This window comes from Nyctibius grandis, chromosome 5 (genome assembly GCF_013368605.1).
Source record: "Nyctibius grandis isolate bNycGra1 chromosome 5, bNycGra1.pri, whole genome shotgun sequence".
Lineage (NCBI taxonomy): Eukaryota > Metazoa > Chordata > Aves > Nyctibiiformes > Nyctibiidae > Nyctibius > Nyctibius grandis.
In genome coordinates this window covers 67,191,930-67,215,875 of record NC_090662.1, presented here as the reverse complement: position 1 = coordinate 67,215,875, position 23,946 = coordinate 67,191,930, and the positions used below count along the sequence as shown (strand labels likewise).

At 48.1% G+C, this 23,946-nt stretch overlaps 1 protein-coding gene across 1 annotated transcript; it reads right to left on the bottom strand.

Moving 5' to 3' along the window:
• Positions 1-1,489: 1,489 nt before the first annotated feature.
• Positions 1,490-17,663, bottom strand: SVOPL (SVOP like). Its single transcript, XM_068401759.1, has 14 exons — positions 17,585-17,663; positions 16,390-16,481; positions 15,243-15,341; positions 14,718-14,789; positions 14,490-14,614; positions 12,599-12,662; positions 11,013-11,138; positions 9,503-9,631; positions 7,758-7,831; positions 6,099-6,301; positions 4,804-4,915; positions 3,567-3,648; positions 2,010-2,099; positions 1,490-1,651 (listed from the first exon to the last, which is right to left on the bottom strand). Exons 1-14 carry the CDS (start codon positions 17,661-17,663, stop codon positions 1,490-1,492), a joined length of 1,509 nt encoding a protein of 502 aa, XP_068257860.1.
• Positions 17,664-23,946: the final 6,283 nt, after the last annotated feature.

Here is a 23,946-nt window from a genome sequence, read left to right as displayed (position 1 = left end):
CAGAAATGGATGCAGGGGAAAATAGTATGCATTTGGATATGTCCAAAAGGTCTCGCCTCTGATAGGCAAATCCCATGACTGCTTTGAGAGTGGATTGATGCTGTCCTAATAAACTGAAACAACAGCAGATATGCTTTTTAAATGTCACTGTCTGGATTTCACAAAAAGTTATTTACGTATTTATTTAGTTGGTTCTTTTAGACCTTGTTTTAAGGAACACATCTATTGCCTGGAGGCCTTAGGACTAAATATTGCCATGTTAAAAGAACTTTTACATCATGTATTTAAATTCTTGTATGGATTGGATGACTGTACTCTGTGAGGCCCTTGGACAATACGTTCAACAGTCATGAGTCAGCAATCCCTGAATGACTACGTACACAAATGTAATCTCTGAAATGACCACGAGATAAGAGTTGGCAAGTTGAATTTAAGATCTAATGGTGGTTTCTCTGAGGACACAACTCATTCTGCAGATTTTTATTTTCCTGTCCTTTTGACTTGTGCATGTAGAAGCCAGCAGCTGGAGCTTATAACTCGTTATTTGTAGCAAGGAGGATAATAATGCTATTGAGTTAAGTCCCCAGGAAAAGGGGGATCCCATTAAGGAATCATTACACTCCCATTTATCTCTACCACTGTTAGCCAAAGTTAATCCAACTGTAGCTGAATCAAAGCTTTCCTTTTATGTCTAAAGCAGTTTTAATGAAGTGTTTTGCTTAATAATTATTGTAAATCCAACCATCTGAAGGCCTAAATGGCTCTCTGGCCTCTGTGCATGGGGTTGAATTTCACCCACAAGGGAAGAATAAGTTGCTTTGACCACTTCCTTACTTAAACTTCGGTTATTTTTTTTCCCCAGTCTTTTACAGAATATCATATAGATATTTTAAATGGCATAAAAAAGTAAAAGACAAGTATTTCTAAAAGACAAGCATTTAAAGAAGCAGGCAATGATTAATATGTTGCTTTTCTGAAAACCCTAAGGATAACTGTTCCATGCACCTTGGGGAAGCCTTAGAAGATGTGACCCAATGAAGTTAAGTGTGTGTATATATGTCATTGCTTTTTGGGAAACACTAGCCACAGGGGCTTAGCTAACAGGCTGATGCAGTTGGGGCTTTTGACTTGAATTTGATGAGGAAACGGCTTTAGCAGTTTAAGGTATCACTTGTATCTGCCGTCCTCTCTCTCTAAAGCACAGGCAGGACAGAATGTGCACCTGCGAAGCAGCAACGTCAAGTCAGGACTGGAGATGCTGGCAAAGAGGCTTGCACTGGCTGAAGCTAACACGCATGAGGTAGCTGGGGCGAGGGCAGGCCGCCTGGTTTGCTCTGTAATGAGAAATGACCTCTAGGTAACTGTAGTGACAGTGCTTCAAGCTGCTGCAACGGCATGTTCCTGTGCTTGCCTGTCAGGCCTTATTTTGGCTTATGAACCCTCAGGGGAGCTGGGTTTGGATTCTGGCTGAATCATCATCTACTAGTTCCTAAGTGGCATTTAGATATGCAGGAGGTCCTGGAGCGGTAATACAAACCTGCAGTGCTCTGCCCTTGGTCTCGATGGGCAGCGTGAGCGCAGAGATTGCACACACCACGCACACAGACGAGAAAAGGCACAGGGCCCCAATGAAGGAAGTGCTCATGAGAACCTGCAGGCAAAGGAACAGTTTAAACATCAGCTCGCTGGTGTGAGGGGCTGGCAGGTAATTAGGAATTAAAGAGCGGACAAAGGGTCACAAGCACCTGAGAAAACAATAGAAAAACAATATGTCTTGTGAATCTAAGAGCTTTCAGAAAGTAACGAATACTAGCAAGCTAAGCTCGGGGGGGAGATATACGCAGAGCTGCATCTGGCAAAGACTGCATAAATACTCTGTATACAGAGCTGGGGAGGTGGGGAATTGATTACATCCCCTCTTCTTTTTTTGTGAACTACAGGGTCACCTCTGTATATTTGATAGCAATGATTGGCACAATGTTTACAAACAACATCAAGCGTGCTCTTACTTGTGATATAAAGGGGGCCACCATAGCTCCAACACGGCACAGTGACCCACTTGTTCCCATCCCCAGGGCTCGCATTGTAGTGGGATAAACCTGAAACAGGCCAGAAAGAAATCGGATTAGTGCAACAATCATCTGTCACATGTGTCCTTATTTTTCTTTTTTTTTTTTTCATTTTCCTTCAGAGAAACCCATTACGTTATCAAGGACAGCCAATGGGATAAGATATGAAAAGAAATAAAAGCTCCTCTGGATCTCATTTGTGCCATTACAAATTACCATTTTTTGCCCCAAGTAAAGTTTTAGGGCAAGTCAATCAAAGCTGGATGTGATTCCACTGCTGCTTGCTCCCTGCCCCCTCTGCTTTCTCCCTGCTGTGCTGGGCAGCTCACATCGAAGCCACAGAGGATAGGCTGGGTGCTAAAAGAAGAATTCAATTTATATTGCCAGGCCCTGTATCTGGAAAGCAGGAAGAAAGGATATTGTCTGCAGCACTTTTGTTTTGAAGGAGGAAAAAAGAAAAACAGATTCCCAATAAGAAACCTCCAGGCTTATGCGCTTTGTGTATTTTCTTTCTCACATCTCCCAAACACCTGCGCCAATAAAACACTTAAGCATGTGTTTTGCTTAACTTTAGTTAAGTCCTGTTAATATAAATAGATTTTAGCAAGTATACTCAAGTAAGCCTTTGTTTAAATACTTTACTGGGCCAAGGCAATGGAGGTAGGTAATTCAAGAGGAGTCCAGGCATGCAGCCCGAAAGGGGATTTACAAGTTTGGTTTTGATCATTGCTTAAATTGTGAGTAGTATTGGTTTATGATACAGCTGTTGCAGCAATGGTCTGAAACATCAACAGCATCCAGTTCAGGACTATTAAAACATTGGCATTTATTCAAGCCTAGTGCATGCTTAAATAATATAGTGTGCAAACTTCTGTTTGCTTTTTATCACTTTACTCAATCTGCAAGGCAATACATTTAACTCCACACAATTATTAAAAAAAAAAAAACCCAACAAAGAAACCCCACAATGCATACTTAACCCACAGAACTCATGGCTCCAAAGTTGTATGAAGGACAAGCTCGCTGAAGGATTAAAACTATTTGCAGACAGAACACAGTGATTTCCATTAAGCGAAAAAACAGAATCATATATATAACCTTATATACTACTTCATATACTACATCAGTCCCTTAATTGCTGGAAAAGATTCCTTTTAGTGGCAGCCTCTTTTCTAACTTTGCAGAGGTTGAGGAGGGGAAAGATTGTGGGTTTTGGAAGATGGTGGTAAACAACATCCTCAGAAATAACGTGTTGTAGTAGCTGACTAACAGGTGGCTCAAGAGGGCATTCCTTTTCCACCTGCTCTTGTCATCTCCAACTAGTTTTCTGATTCCTTCTCTGATCTTGCATATAAAAACTGTGTGGTCAGGAAGCCAGAGATACTTAGTTCAAGTAAGCTGACTCTATCTAGTTAATAATTATGGCAGCATTCCTGGGTACAGGCAAATGGTCTTTCATGCCCTAGAACAGCTTAATGTACTTTCAGGGGGACCCACCTCTGCTGTGTAAATGTAGATGGTGTTGAAGTTTGCTGAAACCAAGGCACGCAGCATGAAGAGAAACCCAGTCATGCCTGTGCTAGAGAGAAAGTCATGTGGAGCAAAGAGTTAGTATTGCTGGACAGTGATCAGCAGAGACACAGCCTAATATATTCACTGTGCTAAAGCTTTTACCAGCTTAATATAAGGGAACGCATAAGGAAAAGTTGATTGCAAACACGTATAACCTTTCTTTAGTCCATTGGCAAGGCATCTTTTACAACGGGCTATGGCATGTTAGGTTTCCTTTAGGCCAGTGTTAGAGGCTGGAGGGAATGATCTGAACAGGACTGTAGTGGCTTAGCTGATGCCCTCAGTATTATGGTCAAGTCCGACTTTCAGCCTAACCCTCACTTTCCATTCCTCCCTAAAACTGTTGCAAGCAAGTATGATGGCCAGGCTCAGGCTCAGTTTCAGGGAAAACTGAAAATAACAGTAACAGCAGCACAGAGGCCAATGCCTTAGTGAATGACTGTAAGCTTCCTGACAGGGGTTCATTTAGCTTAACGACTGTTGGCAGCTCCTCACTCCAGCTCCCAAGTATTTTGGCCAGTCCCCAGGGCTCAGTGGCCCACAGGACATGCAGCAGGCAAATATACCACTGGCTGCTGCTGTCAGGCTACCAGCCAGTTTAGAGGAAACCTCAGCTTGAAGCCATCCTGATTTTCAGTAACCGTTGAGCTCTGCCAGCTTGAGAGGGGTCTTTCTTACACATCCTCACAAATCAGCCTGATAATGACAGCACTGATGGCAGCCTTTCCCTTGGTGCCTTGAGCTCCACTTGAAGTGCCCGACTGTGCAAGTTAGAGGAGACATATGTAGCATTGCCAAAAATGAAAGAAAGGGGGGAAAAAAGAGACTGAAAGAAAAATATGATTTCTTTCTGGTGGATGATGTTCACATAATTTTTAAGTTTCTAGACTGTGCTAGGAAAAACAGCTTCTTGTATGCTTTGGAGAAGCCATTTGGGCTCAGTAATACAAGTGAGTTGCGCTGCACACTGCTGCACCACAGCATCTCCTGCCACGGCTTTCCCGGGAAGTGCAGGGAACCAGTCAGTGGGTTTTTTTCAGATGTACCAGAATTACTGGCCTGACTGACTGGTGACCTAAGAATTCCATAGGTGCTGCCCTCTGCCCTCAGCATTGCAAGCGCCCCCCGCCCCCAACAAGACCCACATGCTGATCCAGACTACCTCGAGGTGCAGATATTAAGCAGAAGAAAGAATAGTGCCGTACATCCCATGGTGATACACAGGCTCAGGCGTCTTCCGAGGATATTGATGCCAAGAATGTTCAAAGGATTTACTGGAGACAAAAAAGAAAATCATAAAATGTTAGATGACCTAACTGCAATGATTATCTGTCTTTACAGACCTTACGCAGTGTGCCTCAAAAATAGCTATCTGCATCCCCAGTGCCTACCATATGCTCTATAAAATGCACAAACCCTGTAATTCTATTCCTGTACCCAAACTCTGTAATTTGCCCCCTCTGTTTTGCTTGTCCTTCCTCTCAGAGGATGGAGCCTGTCCTTCTCTGAAATTGCCCTGCTGTACAGCGGCAGGACGCCAGCGCCGGTCCTGAGCCATGCGTAGCACTGGCAAGGAAGGTACCTGCTGGGTGAACACTGCTGGCCACAGCCGAGCCAAACACCGAGGCCCAGAGCATGCTCATTGAGCCTCACCATGAGCCGAGAGCCCAGCAGGCACCTGAGTGCATCACTGGACTGGTCCCAGCAAAGGCTGCACTTGCAGGATCCAACACCCAGTCGCTTTGTAGCTCAGTTGCTGAGACATGAACCAGGGAAAATATTCACCTCCCAGCAGTCTTGCAATACTAGACCCACACACAGTGCCGAGTTCTTTCAAGGGTGCCATGTGGGTGCCTTTGGGCCATCCTGCCATCCCCCACCGCTCCTAGGCAGGCTGCACCGGGAAGCGTTTTGGTTTGCTGCGGATTCCCTGGGCACTTAGCTGCCCTTTACTGCAGCGCTCAGCACAGGACCTGCTCCTGAGGCCACCAGCTCTTGGAAAGTAGGGTGCTTGTGAGGTGCATTCAATTACATCAATCTGATTATTTGCAAGCCTTGCTTATTTATTACTTTCCAAAAACTACATGTCTGGGAATTTGGGAAGCCAGGCTCAGTTCTGGTAAGTGAGGAGCAAATTCCCCTGGAGTTTAACCAAAGCTGTTGGTATGTACTAACTGCAAAGGAGGTCTTTGGCTCTGCTGTTGGAAGGACCATGCTGTGTTCAGAAGCTGAATTATCCACCTGGGGAGCGGTGCCCTCCCTTGCCCCTTGCCACCAGCTCATGGCCTGTGTCCCAGACCTTCATTTGAAGAGCCTGTGCCTGGCACTTGCCAGCAATGTTGAGACCATTTCTTCCCCTGGCACGTCACTAAGTGCATGTACAGCTAAAAGCTCTGCAGCAAGTATTAGCTGGCTGTAAGAAAGGAATAGCAGGGCAGGGAGAGGAGAAGAGGTTACGTGCGATCTCTCCCACTGTGCTGATCATCATGGTCTGGTAGGCAGCAGGCCCAAACAAGTGGCAGTGGCAGGGGCTGCGGCTCTCCTCGGAGTCATCGCCAGAGTCCTGCACCTGTGGTGCCACGGAGCCACAGACGAGGTCCCGCTCCAGTAACTCAGTGCTGGCCAAGATGACACCGTAATAAGCGAAAGCTATGCCAAGCCTGTGGGGTGGGGGAGGAATGCTTCAGTGAGTGGTGGCAATGATGGCGAATGAGAGGAAACTGAAATGCAGCAAGCTTTGGGTGCCCGGGACCCCAACTGAGTGCACCAGATCTGTCATGCTGCACGATGGACCCCCTTAGCCTGAGCCCAGCAGTGACTTGGGCACCCACCAGATCACCCCACGCACAGCACACCACTACCACCTATGTCCATGCACACCTCTTCCTCGGAGGATCCCACTCCAGCTCATAGCTCATCTTTCCTTTCCTCATGCAGGGCTATAAGTGGAGACGGTTCCAAACCATCCCTGCCCGGGAGGCCCTGACCAGGGAATCTCGACAGCAGGCCCTGGTGCTTGCAGCTCACATGAAGCAACTGTCCAGGTTTTTTTTTAGTCCTTATCCTTTCTGCCCAGGGATTTCGAAAAGAGTTTTCATTAACTGGCTGGAGAGGCTCACATCGCACTCTGGCTGGCTGTCAAGAACACAGCATTATCAAGTAATTCAGCATATGCCTAATCATAAGCAGGTCAAGAAGTAGTTTTCAATTTTTTTATCCCGTCTGGCAGTCTCAGAAATGAGCAGCAGAATCTGGGCTAGGAAACGAGCTGCCTGGGGATGCTCGGGGCACGGCTGGGTGGGAATGCAAACCTGAGAACATGCCAGTGACTCCTGGGGGGACTAAGAGAGAAAGGAGGATTAAAAAACAAAAAGAAGATATTTCATAACACTCATACAAGTTGAGGGGGGGAAACATAAAAAATTCAAGGCCTGAGTTAGCAATATTTTGGGTCAGTGAGTTCCCACAGACCCGTTATTTATACATTTCCATTCCAGACAGCAAAGTCAATGGACCATATATTAAATACAGCTACCGGGAACATTGCATATGAAACCCATCTCTCTTCAGTCTTAATTTTCCCTGGCCAGCGGCACAGCTAACAGTTAATGAGTTTCTGTTGGAGCCCTATTTCACTGATACATGGGCTGGCCTGCACAGGTGGTGCATTTGTCCTCCTCTCGGGAGGAGCCCATTTACACCAAGAAGGGAAGCGGGGCCACGGGCGCATCACTGGCGCACGCTGCGGGCAGGCCTGGGCTCTCTCCTGTGGCTCTCTCCTGGTTCCCACCCCACCTCCCCTGGGCCACCCTGCCCTGAGGAAGGACTCATGGCACCCTGCACTGTCCTGGATGACCAGCCTTTTTCTGCCTATGTTAACAGCAACTGACACTGGGTATCTGAGGCACGGTCTGAGATCAGGACAAGCCTACAGTGACCTGTGCCCACATACTCCCCCTCCAGCTTCCAGGGATCTACAGCCACCTCCTGAGACAGAAGTGGTGCCTTGTAATGGCAGAGTCAACAGGAGGCTTCTGCTCCCTCACACATTCAGCTGAGAGAATGAGCTGGTAAGCAAGAGGCGGGGAAAAAAAAAAAAAAAAAGACTTTTTTTACCATATGATCCATATCTGCAAAGTGGTTCTGAGGTATTTGGGGTGGATGAGGTCCTTGAATCTTCCTCGTCTTTCCTGCAAATTGTTTGATAGAAATAGAACTTTTTAAAAAGCTGTCTTTTATACAGGGGTGAGTGTTCTGCAGCAGCAGCTGGAATCCCAGGCCCCCTGCCCTCACCCCAGGCTGCTGATGATAGCGTAGACAGACTGACAGATGGTGCAACACAGCACCCCCTCAGTCCTCCAAAGAGGAAAGCCCCTCTTCCCAAAGGATACCCACAGAAGGACACACTGCAAAGGATGGAGTGGAGGAGAAGACAGCACCCTGAGCACTCCTAGCCCCCACAGGACCCCCCTCAGCTCCCAGCAGTCTGTCCCCAGCGTGACCATCACAGTGCTGGAGGGGGACCTGGTTGCTGCTGGGGGACCAGCACTGGCGGGGTTGCTGGCAACTCCTGTTGCCCCACGTGCTGAGAAGAGGGGCCCCGTGTCTGTTGCTCTGCCTGTGGAGCAAGGCCACATACATCTTGCTGGAAGGCCTGAAATGCCAGTGAGCAGAGAGACAAGCAGGCACTGGGGGAACCCAGCCTGCCCCGCTGCTCCCCAAAAGCAGGCAGCTGCCCCAGCATCCCACCACCGAGGGGAGATGAGTTCACAGGAATGGTTTGGGTTGCCTTTATTTTTATTTTCCTCATCACTGGTTAACCCTGAGAGGGTGCACAACTAACAAAAACCTTTCCCACGGCCAATGCGGGTCCATTACATAAATTCAATCAAACTTACAGGGAAGATTTAATCCTAATTAATTCCAATACAATAGCACCATCATGCATGAATTGCTAAGGACAATGCTTGGTGCCTGTGGGATTGAATAAGCAGCAAAGAGGTCCAGGAAAGGGACTCAAAAGAGCTGGATAATAATTTTGAGGCCCTGGACGATAATTTTGTCCAATCTTCCTCTCTTGGTGGTCAAAAGAGCCACCAGAATAAGACCTCCCACCCTGCAGTCAGCAGGGCCTGAACTGGAGGTAAGGGAGAGCAGCCTGGGGGAGCCCTGGCCCCCCAGCTCCTCTCCTGCCCCACCTGCAACACCAACACATGCTTTTGGGCATTTCGATCCAGTAGTGATCAACCGCTGAGCTGCTCAGCTGCTTACATGTGGAAATGGTGGTAGCTGTGAAATGACCTCTCCTGCTTTGACCCTCTTCTGCTGGTCCATAGCTCCACACTCAGGGACCTGGAGTGCTGTGACACAGTGGACAAGCCTGGCCAGGGGCTGGGAGAAGCCTTTGGGAGCGGTGGGTTGACCTCATGGCAGGGACCCTTGCAACCTGAGCAGCCACAGCCCTGAGAGGGACCCTGCGGGGCAGGTCCCAGGTCTCACAGCACAGGGGACACCCCTGGAGGATGGATGGTCAATAAGGAAGAATGCACTTTGCCGGAAGACCTTTTTGTGGTAAAGGAAGCAAATCCTTTCTCAACACGGTATTTTTCTGAGTGAACACAAAGAATGCGAAAGAAAGCAGAAAACTCCATTCCACTTTGAGGGCCAAGATGACTGTTTCTCCAAAAGACAAATGACATCTTCATCATCACATTCAATAGTTGTTTGGAAAGAAACAAGGCAAGGAGGGGGAGAGAGGCAGAGTGAGACGTGCTTGGCGGTTCCGCTCCCTCCTTGAACCCTAGATGCTGGCAGTCCTGCCTGGGATGGAGGGGTTGGGCAGCACCATGGGCTTGGCTTACCTTGGCAGGCTCCCTCAGCACCCCCTCGGGCATCGTTGCCTCATTCATCTTGGCTATCCTCCGCAGCGTGGCCAGGGCAGTGGCCACGTTTCCCGTGGAGACGTTGTACCGTGCTGACTCTGGGATGAACTGAAAGCGGAGAGGTGTCAGAGAGCGTTTCTGCACATCTCTGTCCACACAACCCTGCTCACGGCTTCCCATGATGCCCAGGAGCCCAGCCAGGTTAGCACAGGGCACTGCCTGAGCTGGAGCAGCCTTTTGCCTGTTCTCCTCCCCAGCCATGCCCTGGGCCACCCCTGTGTATCCCAGCTCCCCATATCCATGTTCTGGGGCTCACCCTGCACAGCAAACCCATTTCTTCATTCAGCTCCCAGGGGTCTGCCACTGAGCCATCTGTGGCAAGCACTTGTGAGAGGTGGAAGCCAAAGACACAGGTTTAACAAAAACAACCCTTAATTAATTGAAATTCTAAAATGGGATGAGGCATGTGTCACTTAGCAAGAGTCTCTGAAGACTCAACAAGGCCATTAAAAAAAAGGAAGACATGAATGAAGTTTGGGAACAAACTCACTCATCACTAGCATTTGCAATGGTCACTCACACCTGGTGCTCCTTCCAAAATAAAATACCTTTTCATTAAATGATGGCTCTATTAAATTATAAACAATAACATGTGTATCACTGAAATATGAATTAAAGACTCCATTTTTAAAGGTATGTATGCTGATGGTGTTTTTTTTTGCTTCTGGACTAAAAACTTTTGCTACCCTTTTTTTTTTTTCTGGCAAAAATAATCAGGGAAACCAAACGTCAAGGTTATATGAGTGGACATTCACAGCAACCTTGCATTTGACTGCCCAGGTAAGCACCTCAGACAGACTTGGGCATTCGTTCAGCTGCAGGAAGGAATTTCACATCTGCACGACTTGCACCAGCCATAGCTTAGCACTGCAGTGCCCACGAGCACCGTAAGTAGGGATCTTCCACACCACTTGTCGAAATAAGATGGTCCTTACGTCTGAGGCTGATATTTCTGAAGCATGAGTAGACCTCAGGAAGACGTGGTTGTCTCTCACGCCCATTTGCTGTGTGAACACTTTACTGAGGCTTCTTTCCTCAGCCTTAGCAAATGTAAAGACTGAAGAGGATGTTGCTGAGGCCAGCACCAGACTGAAGATATTACTTGTGGTTTTTTGCACACCCTGTCTAACCTGTCTTCCTCTCAATTCCTGGCCCATCATCTGGTCTCTCGGCACTGCTGGCAGCTTGGACTCTGGAGCCCAGGGTGCTAGAGGGCTGCAGCAGGGCAGCAAAGTTAGAGGCTTTGCAAAGCCAGGCAAAGACAAACCATCTCCCACAGAATGACATCTCCCCAGCAGCTGGTCTGCAGCCCCCCACCAGGCTATCAGGACCTTCCCAAGTCCCCCAGGTGAGAGGGCTGCATTGGTGAAAGGGGAGATGCGAGGTTGGTGGTGGTGCAGCAAGGAGTGTGGAGAGGGGCTCTTCTTACCTTGAACACCAGGATGAGAAGGATGCCAGGGATGGAGGCAATTCTGATCAGCCACCGCCACCCAATGGTTGGGTTCACCACTGATGCCAGGCCAATGATCAACAAGGATCCTGCCAACCAAAACACCTTTCCAAAGGAATGGAAGGGGTTAAAACATGAACACATGGCAACGATTTGTTTATTTTCTTGCCTTCTGGTCTGGTTCCACTGATTGATAGGTGGGAATCTGTCCTGGGGAGCGCTGTGGTTCAAACCGAGCCATCCTGTGGCTGTCTGAGAAGCTGAGCTTGGGTTGAGGGAAAGAGGGTAAGATGGATGAGAATTTGGGGAGGGACAGCTGAAGATAGTCTTAATTAGCTCCAAATGAAAACGGATAACTTGCTGTGGCTACCATTATACTCAAAGCCATTGCTTTTGTCCTTCCAGTCTCTTCTCTGCTAATGCTCATGCCCCTGAATTTTCCTCTGGTCTAAATCTCTGCAGGGAAGCAGCAAATTTACAAGCACTGAAGGCAAAAACAGGTCAGATTTCCACTGCTGGAAGTTGATGGGTCTCCAGTGGACTCAATGCCAAGTTATACCAACAGAAAATCTGGCCCCTGAACTGCAAGTACATTCCTCCCCAAAGTTCACTTGTTGCCATGAGGAGACTCGTCCTTTTCCAGGGGACCACCCAAGGGAGTTCAGCCAACACAGAGCACAAACAAATACATAAAAGCCACTGCAAGTTCATGAGTAATCTCTGGGCAGAAATAACAAATTTCTGGGGAGAAATACAAGATTGTTCTTTTTTTTATAAACCTTTGTGTTTCTGATGACACTTTGGTAATAAAGCCCTGGGATCAAACAGGCAGTAATGAAAAGCAAATTATCCCTGCACCCCAAGACCGTATACAAACACTTTTGGTTCAACAGTCAGACGAATTTGTGTGCTCAATGAGGCCTCACAGAACATTTGCACATGCAGCAAGTCCCCACTGCAGAAATCTGGAGTAAGCAACAACCCCAGTCACGCTTGCTGTGGTCTTTGCCCAGCAAGCGGTCACAACCCTCCTAGTACGTCTCAGGACTAATTTGGGACTATCTGTGCTAGCCCTATCCTGAGCAGGGACATGGAGAGGCACAGATTAGGACCTCATCTGAGAATCACCTTATTAATAAATTGTTATTAAACAAGTGCAAAGAGAGGAGGGATAAGTCCAGGTTTGGAGAAAGCTTGTGGTTCTGCTAGCCCCAGAACTTGCCAGAAAGCCCATCAGTGCTAGGCTCATTAGAGCAGAAAGCACAGTTATTAATAGGGCAATCAAGAGGCTGGGTGTCAGACGTCACTCAAAGGCCCCATGCAATGTTTGGAGCATCCCGTTATTTGAGAGGCTATTGCCTCTCTTCTGCAGGCAGCTGCCTCTCTACATCCTTAATAACGCAGATGCCACGCTCCAGGGTGCAGGAGGCAGCAGGCATTTGCTCAGACCAAGACGAGTGTGAATACTCTGGGAGAAAGGCAGACGTGCTGGAGACCCAGCTTCCAAACAGCAGTGGGACAAATCTCCCAGGTCTCGGGGCTAGAAGAAACGGTAACATACTCACCTGAGATAAAGGCAACATGTAGCCTCGGTATTTGGTGGGCAAAAATTCCGTTTTTATGATAAGCCTAGCAAAAAAGGTAAAAAAATGCAGAAATACAGCAACAAAGAGAATTTCTATACTAATCAAGCAGCAATTCATCTCAGCTCAGTCAGTACTGGATGTTGCTGCCTGTAGACAGAGCACCATCCCTCTTCCACCACTGAGCACACATGATCCCTGCTCAATATGCCTTTCACTCAGGCAAGCACCAAATTACACGCAAGGGGGATGCACGGCATGAATCCCCTCCAGGCCATGGCAGTAAGAGACAGGTAGGTAAACACTGCAGTCTGTGCACCAGGAAACATACGGGAAGGTCCTGGTGGGTGATAGAGGTGTCAGCACAGGTGCAGAATGTGTTTGTAGAAGTGGACAATTTTTAGTGAATCTTTTTTTCATTAAATAAAGAAAACAGTCAGTTCCACTTTTTATCAAATGGCTGTATAGCCCTTGGGGGAGGACCTGGCACTGGCATCTGAAAGGAGGTTGTAGCTAGGCAGGTGTTGGTCTCTTCTCCCAAGGAATAAATGATAGGACAAGAAGAAACGGCCTCAAGTTGTGCCAGGGTAGGTTTAGATTGGATATCAGGAAAAATTTCTTCACCAAAAGGGTTATCAAATATTGGAACAGGCTGCCCAGGGAAGTGGTTGAGTCACCATCCCTGGAGGTATTTAAAAGATGTGTAGATGTGGTGCTTAGGAATGTGATTTAATGGTGGACTTGGCAGTGCTGGGCTAATGGTTGGACTTGATGATCTTAAAGGTCCTTTCCAACCAAGACAATTTGATTCGATTCTGTTCTGTTCTATTCTATTCTATATCTCAAGCTCACAGGTGTGAGTTGTGCTTCCTTGGCTGGAAAGAGAGAGGAGTGGGGAGAAACCCATGGTGGCTCCTTCTATCTTGGCTATTGAAGTGTGTTATAAAATGTGCAACTTCCCCTGCTCATTAGCAGCTTCTGTGGCCAGGGACCAGGGGCCCTTCTGCAAGGGAGGCAGGCCTGGGAGCTCAGTGGATGCACAATCCAGGTGCACGGTGCCTTCTCCTCCCAACAGCACTCATCTCTCTCCCATCCTTTGCTTTGACAAAGGGCTCTTGAGTCAACGCGACCAGCTTTGGGCTTTCCTGTGTGGGCAGAAACGAGGCTTCAAGGAACCGTAGAAGATGCTGAAATGTTGCATTTTTTTTTTCCCCGAGAGAGTCGAAAGAAATAATTTATTTAGCCAGGCTCCTAGTGAAGTGGCTGTTAATATTGTGAATTTCTCCTCTGCCCCTCCACATCCCCCTTTCTGCCCTAACAGGGCAAAAAATTTCATTTAAGTGGGAATGTTTTACATCAGTTCAAGAAGAATTTGCTACTTAAGCAGAATTGTTGTGACTTTTTTATGAGGAAGCAGCCTTTGCTCATCTGTTACCCGTCTAATTGTTTTTATAATATATGTGCTTAATAATCCTTCTGTCACTGGCTTAACGTAAACCAGCTGCCCCCTCTACTCCTGGGCTCGGGGGTCCTTGGGAACTGCAATTTAGGTTGATCAACCGGGATTCAGTGAAATTATAGAACAGAATTTTATTTCAAGGTGATGTGGGAATTTACTCCCCTTTCCACTTCCAGCCCCCACGGAGGCCCCTTCCCCACTGTCTCCTCCAGGTCACAGCACAGCCATGGCTCATCAGGCTCAGCACAAGGGAAACAGGACGACCCCCCAGGGTCAGCCAAAATGAGCTGAAGGGCCTTTCTTGCTGTAAACCCGGGAACTCAGTCCCTCTGGGCCCGTGGGTGCCTCTGCTATCCTCGCCCTGAAGGTTGGCTTGCTGCTGCCCATGCCACGAGGAGCAAAGCACCACCTTACCCTTGTGCATGGCCTGCCACGCCACCGCCTACCATGGCCCGCAGGAACACAAACCAGATGTAGGATGGGGCGAACGAGGTCAGCAGGGAGAAATAGGCTGCCCAGAGGAATGAAAGCAGCAGAATCTGCAAAATGGGCAAAATTAGGGTCATCAAACCATGGGCTCAGCCAGGTGCATGGCTTCTGCAGGTTCAGCAGAAGGACGTGCAGCCCCCAGAACTCACTCACCTTCCAGCGGCCATACCTGTCGGCCAGAAGCCCGAGCACTATGCTGAAGACCATGTAGCCAAAAAACACCATCTAAGGGGAATTGAAACACAGGTGTAGAGGGCCCACTCCCAGAAGAACCAGGCAGCTCTGCTCTTTGAACTGTGGGTGAGCTGAATGCTTTCCAAGCAACAGGATGAACTGCAGTGCCCAGAACCATGCGCAAGATGGCTTTCAAAGGTTGACTTCCTCCATGTAGGTGCTCACTGCTTCAGCCCTCAAAGCTGAGGGCTGGATGGCAAGGACTTCAAAATAAGAATATGGAAGTGGGGGCTTGTTTTGGCGTCACAGCTCTGGGCGCGGATGTGTGCTCATGTCAGCTTGCTTTCTAGTTTTCTACAGTTGTGGTACTGCTCTTGTCCCTGAGAGGAGGCCCTAGGAATTTATTTGCTCCACTGGGAAATGTACTTCACAAAGCCCGTGGCGGTGCCCTGCACAATGCCCATGTAGTGGATGACCTGCCTGGGGGGAACAAAAGTCACTCACCGTTGTCACTAAAGCCACCTGCCAGTCTTGAAGCTGCCACTCACATCGGATGAGAGGGGACACAACAGCTATTAGCATGATCTCCATGGCTTCAGCCACCTTTGGGAATGAGTGTGCACGTTAGCAAGAAGGGAAGTCACAAGGAGCACACAGGGAAAAGCCCCTCAGTTCTACCACGCCTGAACCCATGGCAGTCCCACCATGTCAAAACAGCCCTGTGAAGCCATGGTGCCTCCACAGTGGTCTGAGCCCTGTGCCTGATCTGGAAGATGTGAGCACCTGGAAACAAGGAGAGGAAGAGAGAAAGATGCAGCTAGAAAGCAGGTATCTGGGTAGCTAGAAAGCAGGCATCAGGGTACACTGTATATCTAGAAAGGCTGGAAAGACTGATCCTTTGCAGAGGAGACTCTTACCCAGCTATGCTAGTGGCAGGTCTTCAACTATCTCTAGAAATCAAGCTGCTTGGTTAGGTACCTGGCTGTGAATTTGGGCATCTAACTCAAAGATGACCTCTTAAAAGTGTTTTTGATTAAAAACTACATTGCTGCATTGGCTGTTTGCCCCAGCAGCTGGCTTCAGTTAAGAAATGAGCGTATCATTTACACATAGCTAGAGGCTTTTACACCTCAGCTGCAGTGATCCTCATGGACACGTTCCCATCGCATCTTTACCCCAGCCTCACCTCAGGCTTTTGCCCCAGTTGCCAGACCAGATACACCATTAACCCAAGACCCTGGCAGTTGGGAAATCTTTCAGGTAGGCAAGGGTGAGAGGAGGGCAGCCCTCCTGAGCCAGATTGCACAGGGTTTGGGAGCCCTGGGGACGGCATGAAAAATGCTGTTGGGAGGCTGAATCTAACCCTCAGGCACTATTGAAGACATGCCCTGTCAGTGCACCAGGGCAGGGGCCAGGCCAGGATGCTCTGGACCAACCTGCTCAGCTTTGCTCTGAAATAGGTCTGATATCAATTTTAGCCAATATTGATTTTGGCCAAAGATGACAACAGCAGAAATCCTGCTTCAGAAGGTACGTGTGAAAGAAATTGCCTCAATATTTGCCCGTGATGCTTATGGTTATTATTGCACAGTAATAAGGAAAATGAGAAAAGCGTTTTTTCGGGCCAGTGCAGATGGCTGCAGACACCTACCCCAGTGCTGCCCATGATCAGGAAAAGCAAGATGTGGAACTTCCCAAACCCAATGGTTTCCACAGCTTCTTCCACTGTAAATGTCTTCTGCCCTGAATACCAAAGGGAAAGAAAGACAGAGACAAAAAACACGCCAGCAGTCAAATTGTACCTCCTCTTTATGAAACGTTTTTCATGCTATTGTGGGACTTCACCAGGAAAAAGGCTGGAAAGGTCTACCAGTTGTGTGTCCGCTGACCAGCCGCTGGGCACACTGAGGGCTGGGCACGTCAAGGGGTTGCTGAAAGCGCAGCCGGCAGGGAAGGCGGCAGGCTGGGCATGGGGGAAGAACAGCCTTGTACTCAGTTACCACAGCTGCTTCAGAAACCTGTGTCTGGGACCGCATCTGGGCAATGGCCTACTCTCTTCCCCTGCCCAAACTGCAGTGAGGCTTAGTCCTTCTGCACCCCTGGGGTACAGGCCCACTCCCAGCATGGGCTGTGTGAGCTGGGGGCTGCCCCAGGTCCCAGGCCTGCAAGACGAGCACAGCCAGGGACTCTGGGGTCAGTTTCATCTCGTAAGCCTTTATTCCTGATTTTTCCCCCCATTTCAGGAGCAAACAAAACATCTCAAGATCAGGGCTGGGATGGCTGTATAAACAGACCTGGCAGAAAGCTTTCAATGTATGTATACTTCTAAGCTCTTATTTAGGTAAAGTCTTAGCTGCACAAATTTTTCTGTCAGGCCATTTATCTCCCAACTAAGTCATCTCAAACCCATCAACATTACTTCTGAAATGGAACAGAATCTACTGCAGGATTTCAGGAGAAAATTCTTTTTTTTTTTTTTGCAGATGCAGAAATTTTTGGTTTATGCTTTTCTACATTTTCTTTCATTTTAAAACGCTTTTGAAATAGAATACATTTTCCTTTTCAAAAATAAATTATCCAAAACGAAAGAATCCTTGAATTACAGATATAATAAAACGTTTACACAAAGCGGAGGCCTGAGAAAAACCAAGCCAGCCAGCTCTTCCCACCACCGTAGGTAGCAACCACCAGTCTGGTAGCTGTGATGGGAGAGGAGTAGTATGAAGCTGATGCTTGTGGCTCCATGTGCAGAGGTTTTAGGTAGTTGGAGTGCCAGGACTGGGGACCCTCTCTCTACCCTAGCTCAATAAGGACCCAGATTTCTAGTCCTGCCAATACCAACTCACCTTTTGGGGGTTCTTGTCTCTCTGTGTGGATTTCCTCCAAGCTAACAGCATTTTCTGCCTCTTTTGGTGCAGTGGCCATCTCAGCTCCTGCTGGGGTCTGCCGTCACTGTTGGGCAAGGCTGGGATTTAACTGTGAAACCTCTGGACAGTCACAAAGCCATCTGAGCAATAAGCCAGCAAAGCAGCATCCCTTGCTGGAGTGGAAACATTCAGATATGCTCAAACATGGGTTTGTTTCAGGCAGCTATTAGGACACATCCCTTCCCAGAGTGTTTTTTGTGAAAAATACATAGAAACATCACAAGACAAGTTAGCTGAACTGACAGAGATCAGTCATTGTATTGCACTGGATGTTTTCATGGAAAGTCCAGGGCCTGCCTTAGGGAAGACTGGAGACCCGCTAACACAAGAGAGTATGTGACCACTTCCCCAGCCTGGAGGCTAATGAAGTGGGGAGGCAGCCAAAAGATGCTCCATCTGCAAGTGCCAAGACATACATGACCAGCAGCAGCTTGCCCCTGTTGGAGGCAGAAATTGCCACCCCTTGGGAGACAGGGTTTGAGTGAGAAGTAGAGGTGCTGCACTCTGTAATTGCTCAGCCTTATGAGAGCATGCACTGACATGGAGCCAGCAGGCAGGAACAGCCATGCCAAGGAACAGGGTGGCCCAGCCTACGCCCCTAACCCCAGCTGCCCCAGGATGGCATGACCAGTGAGTGGGAAGCACCAAACTCTCCCTCACCCAGCCTGCACTCTGCCAGAATAGAGCTTCACAATGCAAACCTGATCCTCTGCCTCACCCCCTGCTGTGCTAATCCCCATCCTCTCAGGTCAGCAAGAAACACAGCCACAAGCTCTGGATTGCAACAGGGGAAAGCTGGCTTCCTCTGCCAGTGTTTCTGGTTTCCAGCACTAGATCCCTTGGCCTGATTGCAGCTGCTTTTCCTGGTCAGAAAAGCTTATCTTAATCCCAGGGCAGGGATTAAGCACACCGCTTGCTTTAACCCACAAGCTTTCCTGCCAAGTACATGCTCAGACACTGGGGTGGGGGGCTCAACCCATCTTCAGTTTGACAACACCCTCTCCTTTGATTATCTCCCTTCAGGGGTGCCAGTCTTGGCCCAGGCAGCACTCATGGCCACCCAGCAGTGATCAGGGGGGCTGCAGTAGGGTGAGAGCTTGAGGGAATTAATGACCGAGAGCATCTAATGAAAGATACAAAATCCCAGCTGAGATAGAGGGCACCACGAACACGGAAAGCACAGAGTTACAGTACTCCCAGGTGGGATACCTTAAAAGCATTATACTGAGGTACAGTTATAAGGAGGTCATTAAGGGCTACTGGCAGATTAATTGGTCGGGTCACATACACTGACCTTGCTGTTACAGATCATTAAGGTCCAGCATCCAAGAGGACATGTAGGATATTGCTTACAACAGTCTCTCAGCAGTGTCCTCGGAGGCAGCAATAGCTGCCAGCAGCACATGGTGCCACCAGCTGACCATGCTGGCCACCAGCTAGGGACCATTTCCAAGTGGAACTGGCTCAAGAGCAACCAAACAAGGTGCCTGGAAGAGCCTGAGAGAAGAGGCAAAGCTTTACTGTGTGGCTGAATCACAAAGGGCTTGCAATAACAAAATCTGGGGACTTGTTTTTCTCCTTTTCTGTTCCTGTATGATTAGGGACCTGCAAACACATCCTGCCCTAAGATGCCACATCCGCCTCTGTCTGGTTAAACAGTCGCTCTCCTCTGAAGCCTATGGCAGGCACAGCCCAGGGCACTGGCAGGCCAGGCTGGGGCATGCCTAGGACAAGGATCAAGCTCCGGGCCCTTGCCCACCCATCCTGATGCTGGGCTACTCTGCTAATTTTTGCTGAGAAGTGCTGGAGTGTTTCACTGGCACTTACCCCTCTGGGCTACGTGCCACCATTCTGGGAAGTGCTGCAGCTCTTCCAGATAAGGGGAGAAAACCCCAATCCCTGATGTTGCTGTGCAGGACCCCTGGTGAGGTTCAGGTGCTCAAGCAGAAGGATGCAGTGCCACTTCTGACACCCCACAGTAGCCAAAACACCCCCAGAGGCATCATGATAGCGGATAAAACCTATGGGAGACCCTCACTGCTCTCAAATAGCAGCGGGTGAGCAGGTGGGATACCTGCTGTAGCATCTCAAATAAAACCAGAAATCTGTGCAGGCACCTGCATCCCCCTCTGTCTCAGCATTGGGACAGTTGGAGCAAAATTCACTCATCCATAAGCAGACAAGAAGCCACTGTTCAGGTAAGTCCCTGGCACTGTACACTCTGCTCTAGCATTTATGTCCAAAAGACAGAGATGTAGATGCAACGCTTCAGTAAACCTCCTAACGGTTCCTACTGAACCCACGGTTTGCTCATCCCAAATCTTTGCAGCCCTGTTTGCCTTGATGGAGTAGCTAGCGCCTATCACGCCTCTTTGGGGAGTCACAAGTTTCCTGCTATTTGTAAATCCCACTGAAAATACTAAATGCCAATTACACGAGCCAAAAGAACAGCAGTGATAAAGCTGCTGCTGGCCGGGAAAATAGCAATCCTCCATCTGAAGGGAGCAGCCAAGAGCGCAGTGAAACTGCTGCCGGGACCCAGCAGAAGGGTGCCGTGACTCCACACTGGAGGGCTGCGAGGCCGTGAAGGGCACACAATATGCAACGCTGCATGTGAGACTAGCTGAGAGTTTTGTCAATAAAGTCAGAGAGCTTCTGCACGTGACATACGAATGATCAGATACCCCCACTATTAAGCTAAGGCTTGATTAAATATTTTTTCTTTTTTTTTTTTTTTTCTTGAGTGAAGATTTCTTACCTCTGCAGTGTCTCAGGCACGGAGGAGCAGACCTTTCCTCTTTTCTGTTTTTTCCCTCCTGTTATTTTCTCTGTACAGTGTTGGCGGTGCTGTGGGTTTGGGATCCAGCTCCCACGAGTCAGGTTTCCTCCTTGCTGGGCACAGGCGGGTCCTTCTCCACCTGCCTCCACCCTCCAGAAGTAGGTGCTGCAGGTGGGGTGCCCCCATGCTGACCTGTGCTGGTCCCGTGGCACCTACAGCTCCTCCACAGGAGCTGCCCACCACGGGTGCTGGTGTTTGCCCATCCCTACTTGCGGGGATGACCCCCGGGAGATGGAGGGAGGATGCTGGGGAGACATCCCTATTGGAACACCAGCAAGATTTTAGGTGACAGGTTTTGGGGGCAGGTCCTGCAGCACCAGTGCTCCTGTAAGGCACCTTTGCCATCCCCTGCAAAGCCATGAGCAGTGCCCAGGTGCTACAGCCACCAGCTCCCCCTTAGGCCAGGTGAAGCTAACTCAGGTGCAGGCACCATGAAAAAAATGAGGCCTGTTCATCTGCTTTGTCCTTATGAATTTTCTGACCAAGTACCAAACTGCAGGGAGCAATCATAACTTAAACTGCCACAGTGATCCTGACCTTACTGTGCAGCAAATCTTGGTGCTAACCAATGGATCTGAGCTAAGATAGGTATGTGCTCTTGACTAGGAGTGTGTATGTCAACCTTTACTACTCAAGTGTGTTGGCATTGGAGAAGGCCAGCGAAGACACTGGGATGTTTTTTGCCTCTCTCTCATGAGGGTTCCCAAAATCCCTCTGTTTTGAAATACGCACAATGAGCTGGCAGCAATGCTGCAATAGTTTTGTCAAAGGCGGGAGGGTCTGGCCACACACAGCAATGGCTCTTGTGAGAAGGAATAAAAAATCCAGGAGAGAATGAGTGTGAGTGACTGAAACCAGTTTGATTGACTTTGTTATCCCTTTCCCTTCCTACATGGTCATTCACTGAGTTTTTTTATATTAATTTCCTACAAAATGATATAACTCATGTCACCAGCTCTCAGAAACAAACGCCTTCCTAGCAATGGGATGAGCTTTGGATCCAGAAGTACCCATTCCTCTCGAGGCACCAATCCCAAGTCCGCCCTGGAGGGGCACGCTGAGGTCCTGACTTGGGAAGAGTTCCCAGTCAGGTAATCACAAGTCACACCTCCTCCAGCTATGGGTAAAGTTCAGATAAAGACACCGAGATGTTGTACCAAGGTCTACTACTCTGTAACAGTGGTATCTGCTGGATCTGACCACATCTGGTGGTCACATTCACAGAACCAGCTAGAAAACATGGTCCCATTCGGCTTAGCAGTTGAGATAGAGGGCAGCAGGAACATGGAAAGCACAGAGTTACAATACTCCCAGGTGGGATACCTTAAAAGCATTATACTGAGGTACAGTTATAAGGGAACTGCAGGGGAACCAGCAGTCACTGCTCTGCTCCAAAATTCCCCTCATCTTCTGCAGGAAAAACTTTTAAAAACAAGGTACTCTCTGGAACACTTCCGGGTTTTTAAAGAAATCTTAAAAACAACCCAGATGAAAGTCAGGGCTCTCCTCAATGTGTGTAAGAACCACCCTGCCTCTCAGCAATATTTCATCTGAATGCTCCCTGATTATAAGCGGGCTTGGTCTTCTTGTGGAGTGGGGAAGTGCCATCCCTGTATCACGAATGCTCAAGTGAGCCACAGGCTCTGCTGCGTTATTCAGTTGCACACAGAAAAGGAGAGCTGAATACAGAGTTAAGCCAAATGTTTGAATCACTGTTCGGTAAGTAAACAACAGACCATCTTGTTACCTGCAGTATTCACAGGATAACTCGTTTTTCTTGCTTAAAATGTAAACCTCAGACAAAAAGCAAAACACCAAGAAGCTCTAAAAGGAATGGATATTCTCTTTCAGGTAATCACCTTCTCACTTACATTGCAGTCATGTGGAAGGGTGCAATAAAAATATGTGTTTGGGCAGAAAATCCGCCCACTGTTTCATAAAGCAAATAGTTTTCTCTGCATTTGCGAATGCATCAAACTAGTTTGGCATTTCTTGCTTCAAGACAGCTTTTCTCCTGAATAGGAATAAACAAAATAGGCTGGAAGGAAGAAACAAATGTGATGTGCATGCACTGAGCAACTGTGACACCAGCTGCATTCATGTCCATGTGGTTTTTGTCTGTACTGTAGGTTACGCAGGCCCAAAGAACTGGTGGCACAAGGCCATGTGTGGGTCATGGACACAGTCCTGCCCCCACTTTTTCTCAGCTCCAGCTGCTGCTTCAAATCCAAGCTGTCCTTAAAAGGGAAAAAGGCTCGTGGCTCTGTTGGTAAGCAGTGCCCAATGTCAGTATGGCTTCTTGAGACCACAAGGGAAAAAGTGGAACAACTGCTTTGCCTGGGGCTGTATATTCTCCCCAGTCACTGCAGCAGGAAGGTGGCTCTCAAGCCTGACTACTGCTGACTCATAGCCTGGGATGACTATTCCACTGTGGGTCCTGCTGGGAACACTCCCAGGTGGGTTTCTTTGGTGGAGCTGAATATCAGGGGTGTGAGGTTTGAAAATAGGGCTTGTTTTGTCACACCCATGGAAGGAAGCACTGCCATGTCCAAATCCACTGATGTGCTGTTTTGGGATTTTACATCCTCCATGGTTAAAAAAATAGCCTGTTATGGTTAATACCATTCAATTTGAAATATTAGTAATTCGTGAATATTTAGGAAAGATCACAGTACATCAAGACTTCAAATTCATTTCAACCGTTTTGATTCCTCTCATCTTTCTGTTCATTAGGTATTAGCATTTCTACACAGTCTGCTTTAACAACGCTCTTTGAAAAATACAACACGGGGGGAGTCATCTTGAGTCTCCAGTGAGAAACAACTCAATAGAGAGAAATAAATTGGCTGCCAGTGTGGAAACTGGCACACTCTTTTGTTTACACAGCTCAAAACTAACACTTTGTTAAGTGATGACGTGTGCAAACATCTATAATCCAGTGCTGTCAATCCCTGGGGCAAATCAGATAAGAAGAGGGTTGTTGTAGTAAAGCATGTAGAAAATTGCACGCCTGCAATATGATCTGTCTTTGAGCTAGTTTGCATCGTGTGCTAAATGAAGGACTGCAATCTTACAAGGGACTTAATGGTTGTCATATGATCAACCATAGATTGAAACAACAGCCAAAACATGTTTTCCTTGGAAAGAAGTATGCCACAAAGACGAGGCAGTAAATGGAGCAACACACATGCAAGTTGATTATTAATAACTAATTTAATTCAAAAGCTGCATCTCCTCTTTTCAACCAAGCAGTAAGCAGCTTACCCAATCAAATACTGAGGAGCAGGTACTTGGCAAACACATCAGTGGAGACACTCAGCCAAGGGTCCAGCCAGCCCGGCCGATATAGTCCAGCTCTCAGCTGATACAGCAGTATATGTGTGAATGCAGCTAGGATATTTTCACCTACAGCTGCTCTTCTTTCAAGGGCCACATCCCATTC

Excerpts from the sequence above, each read along its gene's own strand:
- SVOPL (XM_068401759.1), bottom strand. The coding sequence starts at position 17,663 with ATGGCCACTGCACCAAAAGAGGCAGAAAATGCTGTTAGCTTGGAGGAA. Across the intron at positions 14,615-14,717 it reads ACAGGTATGGCCGCTGGAAG|ATTCTGCTGCTTTCATTCCT; the intron begins GTGAGTGAGTTC and ends CCCATTTTGCAG. Across the intron at positions 6,302-7,757 it reads TTGCAGATATGGATCATATG|GCTTGGCATAGCTTTCGCTT; the intron begins GTAAAAAAAGTC and ends CCCACCCCACAG.